General features: G+C 33.2%; 1 protein-coding gene across 3 annotated transcripts; it reads right to left on the reverse strand.

Moving 5' to 3' along the window:
- Positions 1–862: 862 nt before the first annotated feature.
- Positions 863–5942, reverse strand: LOC130976706 (AT-rich interactive domain-containing protein 1-like). 3 transcript variants are annotated; one of them, XM_057901626.1, is made up of 3 exons: positions 5825–5942; positions 4107–5139; positions 863–2374 (listed from the first exon to the last, which is right to left on the reverse strand). In XM_057901626.1, exons 2-3 carry the CDS (start codon positions 4341–4343, stop codon positions 1562–1564), a joined length of 1050 nt encoding a protein of 349 aa, XP_057757609.1. In that variant the 5' UTR covers positions 4344–5139; positions 5825–5942; the 3' UTR covers positions 863–1561. The 3 variants fall into 3 exon arrangements, with proteins under 3 accessions (XP_057757609.1, XP_057757610.1, XP_057757608.1); XM_057901627.1 differs by lacking the exon at positions 5825–5942 and adding an exon at positions 5357–5732 and having other exon boundaries at positions 863–2368; XM_057901625.1 differs by lacking the exon at positions 5825–5942 and adding an exon at positions 5357–5703.
- Positions 5943–7274: the final 1332 nt, after the last annotated feature.

Below are 7274 nucleotides of genomic sequence, written 5' to 3' on the forward strand. Positions count from 1 at the left end.
AAACATACCAACCTGATGGAGATGGACAAAAACAGAGATCAAGGAGCAGCACGAAGCATAGGACGGTCGCACAAAACACAAACAAATGGAGATTCGAAGCGGCAGAGAGAAGAATATAAAACGATAGAAAGAATATGAAGCAGAGCGAAAGAAGAAGGAAAAACTACAAGCGAGGGAAATAAAAAGAAATAAAAACGATTACAAATTAGAAACCAAAACGCCCCAAAAAGAAAAACGAATAGGCAAAAGGCAAAAGTGGAAAGAAACAAAATATCCCTTCACATTAAATGTCATTATGACGCCTAGGAGAATGCAACTGACAAACTTCCCTTCCAAAAGAGTAACGGGCATGTGATGAGATGTCTAAACCACTCGACGACTACCAATCTCGCCCAGACAATGTACTCTTTGCCTAACCATGAAACGGTCAGGAACTTCCCGAATCCCCAACCTCGTTCGGGGAAACCAAACGAGTTTCTTGCCAAGCCACAATGACGAGGAAAAGATTCCTCCAGCAATGAGACCAAACACGCTCACTCTCTCGCTCCGGGAATAACTGTTACAGACCTAGTTTCCAAATCCCACACCGGAACGGCCTCCAACTTGGTTACCCGGGGTTGGCCTCCTTTTGACAGCTCTTCGATCTCTAACCAACATTCAAATTCAAATACATTTCTTATTTTAGTCAGATAACATAAGATGAAATAAATATCACTAATTATATAAAAAGAAGCCCGAGACCTCTCAGATACGTCACTCATCTTACACACCTTATATTTCTCGAATCCATTCTGACTTGAGCGTCAGAGTGTCTTTACAAGTACCACCCTCCGCCTCTCCAATCACACAATCCGACAACCGCTTTTACTCGCAAGTCCCCGATCCATCTCATTATCCGTAACAAAAACTTCTAGTACAATCAAGAATATCAATTGTCCTTCCCGTAATGGCAAAATTAAATTTGGAATGACAAAATCAATTCCCAACACTATAAATTACACCTTGATGCATTTGTTCACAACCTCTCAAAATAAAATATTGATCTATATTCCTGATGCAGTTCTTCAACTTTTAATAAACCCTCGTAAACTCAAAACAAGGAATTTTAAAATAAGAGAAAAGAAAAAAAAAAAAAAAAAAACTTGTGCAAGATCACCCAGGGCTGCAACGCATTATTATGATGGACAGAAAGCATATCTCAAAATTGGAGGCATGTAAGCTAAATGCAACTCCAATTTCTAAGCCGTTCAAATCTTTATAGTTTGCAGCTTCCACCATCAGAATATCATTTCTCATCTGTCCTATATTGTTCCTATCCTGAACCAAACCGAACCAAATCAAATCAATCATTTGAGCCTTGTACTCCTTGAAAGCAATGGTGATTTCATATTCTAAGCAATGATAGGAGGATCTGTTGATACTGAAAATTGCTGCAGCAGAGATGCACACAATAATGATTTTAAGGAGAGAGATCAATTGGTAAAGAAAACTGCTGAGACATGAAGACGTGTGAAGCTGCCGAACTTTACATTCTCAATGGAACCAATGACTTGGATGACATTCACTTGCTATGTTCCGTTTTCTTGGGCTTTTTGGGAGACAACAAGGTGATGTTGCGCGACCTATGTGTTTGATGTCCAAAAGCATTCTTCAATGGACCATATTCTGATTCATCATCGTCACTGTCAATGTCATCCGGAGTATTCCTATTTTGGTATCCTCTGCGCTGCAAAATAAAGACATTGAAGTAGTAACTTACTAAATCTTCCCTGCTCTTTGTAGGAAATGATTTGAAAATTTGATCCCAAAAACATTTTTCAAGTGAAGGAGGGTTTAATTTCACCACATCCTTGAACTTCTTCTCATCGTCTTCTGTCCACAATCGCCTAACATCTTCACCTGTCTTGTGTAAATTCCACAGATAAAAAGCCACACCCAATTCCAACTTAACTTTAGCCCTTTTCTGAGCAATGTGGAACCGGACACACTCAACAGAACCTTGTACTTCACAGCCACATGAATCTTTCCTTCCTGCTCCAATAGGATCTCTTTCTATGACTTTGGACTTTATCTCTGCCGATGGCCATATTTGGCTTCCCAACCACTTGGAATCACTTTCAATTGCCACACCAGTCCATTCAGGCACTTCAGCTTGATGGGATGGCCCAACAGGAATGGGCACCATGCTACATTGGTCAAGTAACAGTTTCTCCACTTCTGAATGAGGACTTGGGTTTCTCTCGGAACCTCCCTGTATTCCTCCCATATTTGAAGAGACACCACAAGTTAAATTCTTGTCAGATTTCAACCTCTCTCTAAGGTTGTAGTTTGCCCCAACCTGATCATCATACATGCAAGGATGCATCTTCTGACTCTACCAAAAAAAAAAAAAAGGAATAATATTTTGGTTTTAGCATATGTTCAATTTTTTATTTAATGGAAACAAGTAGGCAACAATTTGACAAATATCCAAGGAATCTCGAGAACCAGCTTATAGAAAAGCATTTGACATCTACAAAGTAAGCAATCACTTCTCCTAAGAACTTCTCTATAGATGGTAACTTAATGAATTGTGGGATCCATTAAAAATTAATCTACAGTTTGGTAATTTCCCTGCAAAAAAATTGTTCAAAATCTGTATACAGTATTTGTTCTTTCAACAAGATAGGCTATTAAAGTTAAGCAAATGTCTGCCTAGATATAATCCTGTTAATATAAATCAAAGTCGTTAAATGCTTTTGAATTATTACAAAAGACCAGGTTTGAGCACAACAGAGGCATCACATGTTTCGGATATATATATATATATATATATATATATATATATATATATATATATATATAATACATGTGTTTGTGTGTGTAATAAATTGCACAATTAAATTATAGAGGATTTGAGAGCATATTGAAGTCAAGCACACCATTGAAGCAAGCATACAGTACAAAAAGAGACGGTCGGAAATATATTTGTATAAGAGGAAAGTATCGTTTTTGTCCCCAACGTTTGGGATAAGTCCCAAAATTGTCCCTGACGTTTAAATCGTCCTATTTAAGTCCCTAACATTTCAAAATTGACTCAATGTTGTCCTGTCGTTAGGGATCTGTAAACAGGATTGACAGCGGGACAAAATTGAGACGATTTTGAAATATTAGGGACTTAAATAGGACGAAAACGTTGGAGACAAAAACGATACATATAAATAAATTTCAATTTTATCCTTCAATAATATCAATTTTTTACAGTACATAGTTATTCAGTTTTTTTTTAATCACATATAAGTAAATTACACTTAATCACATTACTTTCATTCTAAATAAATTTATTTTTTTATAATTTTATTCTTAAAGATTTTTACTCATTATGAAATATTTGTAGTATGACTAGTACATAAATTTTTTTTCTTTTTCGCAAGTTTATGTATTAGTCATTCTACAAACATTTCATGATGAGTAAAAATCTTTAAGAGTAACATTATAAAAAAATAAATTTATTTAGAATGAAAGTAATGTGAATAAGGGTAATTTACTTAGATGTAATTAAGAAAGAATTGAATAACTATATACTGTAAAAAATTAATATTTTTGAAAGATAATTTCTATGTATTGTTTTTGTCTCCAACGTTTTCGTCCTATTTAAGTCCTTAACGTTTCAAAATCGTCTCAATTTTGTCCCGCCATCAATTTTGTTAACAGATCCCTAAACGACAAAACAACATTGAGCCAATTTTGAAACGTTAAGAGACTTAAATAGGACGATTTAAACGTTAGGGACAACTTTGGAACTTACCCCAAACGTTAGGAACAAAAACGATACTTTACTCTTTGTATAATATAATCTAAACACAGCATCTGTGATTCCATTTATAAATAGAATAATTACAAATGCCTAATGATTGATAAGACCAATATCAGAAGAAAATTCATAACAATTTGAAGAGATACCGGAGATTTAAATTGCTTAGAGATATCTAATCAATTAGATATTCAGGGTAAAAAAGCAATATCATGTTAGGATTTTCTACATTTTATTGTCTCAGCACAAAACATCACTAATGATCTGCATAACAAACGAACAGTCCATAGTTATATAATATATTCACGATTACCTGCCAACTGACGTGATCACTGCTAAAATAGGTGGCTTGCCGAAACAGCAAAACCTGCTTCCAGATCTCCTCACTACCATAAGACTTCCACTTTGACTTTTCAGGCATTGAACCAACTGCAGGATCACAAGGATTCTTAGCAATACCAGTAAGCCAGCTTAGCATTTCAGACATAGACTCTCTCTTCCTCTTTCTACCAAAGCTCTCTTTATTAACAGTGGATGGATCCAATACCATCACATCATCGTCGTCGTCATCGTCGTCATCATGACCATCATTTTTTATCACAACTATCACCTTCTTCCAACAATGTAGGCATTATGTTTGATTCATCAGATATGTCCACTGTTGATGTCTTAATTTCATTCAAATGGTTCTGTATATCACTTGAATTATTTGAAAAGTTATTGCTGCAAAAGCTTCCAATACTAGGCCCATTCATCTTATGGTCCAGTGCATTCAAATCAACAATTTTCTTTGCACCGCTGAGCTCAGGATTCAATCCCCTAACCCTATTAGTTCCACACAACTTCCTTCCATCTGCGAAATCACATACTGTCTTAATTTTATCCCCTGCACCTTCCTCGCTATAAACATCTAACAAGAAATCAGCCTGCACCTCCATCAACTTCTTACCAAAACTAACCCTATCATCCATTAAACCACATTCAGGGAACTTACTATCAGCAACATTCTTCAGCCATGTCTCTAGTGTACTCAAGTGCTTACTATAAACAAGTTCAATAGATGAACCAACATTTAAACCTAAGCCATATTCTTCCGCAACCAAATCCCACAGCATATTCTTACAAACAGCATCATAGCCACCTTTCTCCTTCACCACCATGAATAGCTTATACAAATCCAAAGGCTCACCACTACACATCATATTTCTAGAACTAGAACTAAACTCCTTTCAAAACAATATTGAAAAGGAAACGACAACCAACACAAATGTTAACTTCACCTTCAACCTCTTCTAAGGGCTTTTAGTAAAATTCAGAAGCAACTCCATCATCGAACATCAACCACCCTGCCACGTATAACATTCAAATCCATAAACCCAAAAGTATCATTCTAAAGTTGTTTCAATTCTATTCCAACAACAACAATAACAACAACAACAACAACAACAACAACAACAAAAGCGCACATGCACAAACGAAAAAAAAAATCAAACGCACAAAAAAAAATTCGAAAGCAAACTTCGAATTGAAGCATTCGGAGTGAGAATTGAGAAGTAAAGGTACCGATTGAGAAACATAGGGTGGTTGAGTTAAAGAGAGAGAAAGCGCTATGTGTGGCTTCTTTCTCTCTGTACATATCGAAGAGAGATAGAAATTTGGGCGTCCCGCGCTTTGTTTCTCTCTCTAAAACAAATAAGAAAGCAGAAATTGCAGATGGCATCAATGGGAAAACGAAGACGAGAGAAAGTGAGGGGTCGAATTTCAAGTTTTGAACAGATTCAGACCCCTCTTCTTCAATTTTTTTTTATTTTTTTTTTGGAAGTATTAGGTGTTTTCCAAAAATCAGAAAATAAACAACCTTTGCACAATTTGCAGGAAAGTATATTAATAATAAAAGAAGGGTTTTGTATTATTTAAAAAAAATCCAGATTTTCATTTGAAGCAAGTATGATTCAATTTTTTTTATTGGGAGTAAAAAGAGATTAAAAATACAAATAAAAAAAGTAGATTGGAAGGGGAGAGAAGACATACCTCTGATATGAAGTTTATATAGAGAGAATAAGAGAAAATGGCTTCTTATGATGATTTGTGAATAGTAACCCTATTGTGGCCCTAAAATTGACCTATTTGGCTTTTGTACCAAATTTCTCCTAGGTTTTGAAATGGTTTTGTATTATCAACCCCCAAAACTCTTATAATTTCCTTCTTTTGTTTCTTGTTTTTTTTTTTGGTGACTTCTTTTGTTTCTTGTTTAAGATGAGAAGAAGAGAATGGAGAGTTTAATATATTTTATATTTTATATTAAAACAAAAGTTGAATAACCCTATTTTTTTATATTGAGGGTGGATGAGATAATTGATAAGGATGCTATGAATTCCCCCTCTCCTCCCTATTTCTCTCTCTTTCTATAATAATAAAAATATTATTATTAAATTTAAATTGTATTGAATTAAATTGAAAGATACATTAACTATGGTTAACATTTAACTATAGTTATTGTGGTTGAGTTAGATTTTTGGATAGGTGAATGGTAGAAGGTGATTAGCTGGCATTTTTTACAAGAAAGTGAAAAAAAAGACCTTGTGAGAAAGAATAAATGAATTATTATTTTTTGTTTCGATTCTGTTAGAGAACTAACTAGGATGTAATTAATTTAGATTTAATTAATTAATTAAAAAATAAATCTATTATAAAAAAATAACTTTTTACTATTTTAATTTTTAAAATTAAAAATTATTTTTTAATTAGTTACCTCCAAATTAACTACATCTTAATTGATTTTTTTTTTGTAGTCTGTAATTGATTTTTGCAATTTATGAAAAAAAAAATTGTTATTTTTGGATTTTTTTAATTTGTCAAAAAAATTTAGTTTTTGTAATTTGTAAAAAAATTTATTATTATTTTGAGAAAAATCATTAACGACTCCCAACAATTATCTCAAAAGATAACGAAGGCATTCAATAAAAAAATATATTTTTTTTGGTCCTTATTTTTTTTTTTGTGAGACTGGTTAACCTCTTTCTCAATATTTTTTATTGTTAACACAAAACTAACAAGTTTCACAAAATTAAATATCAAGAATCGAAAAAGACATTTTTTTGTTTAGAAACCTTGTAGTCCCTTCAAAAAAATATATTTTATTTTATTTTAATGTATTATATCAAATTAATTTTATTTTAAATTAAAATTTAATTTTAATACACGTTCAGTGTAAAACCGTTTTGCACGTGTATCTAATCACATAACGTAATATTAATAAAAATCATTACTTTTTATATTCACATTGAAAGTATGAATGGTATGTTGGAATAAATAATTTTATTAACCTCGATTATCGATATTGAATCACCAAAATATCACATAATGCGAAAGCGTACCTTTACTCATAAGAGTCAGAAATTGATGGAATAATTTGAATCTTGTGATTCTTTCGATCTTACTCAACCAAAATTTTCTGTATTCTTAGGCGGTTGAATTACAA

Source organism: Arachis stenosperma, chromosome 4, assembly GCF_014773155.1.
Source record: "Arachis stenosperma cultivar V10309 chromosome 4, arast.V10309.gnm1.PFL2, whole genome shotgun sequence".
NCBI lineage: Eukaryota > Viridiplantae > Streptophyta > Magnoliopsida > Fabales > Fabaceae > Arachis > Arachis stenosperma.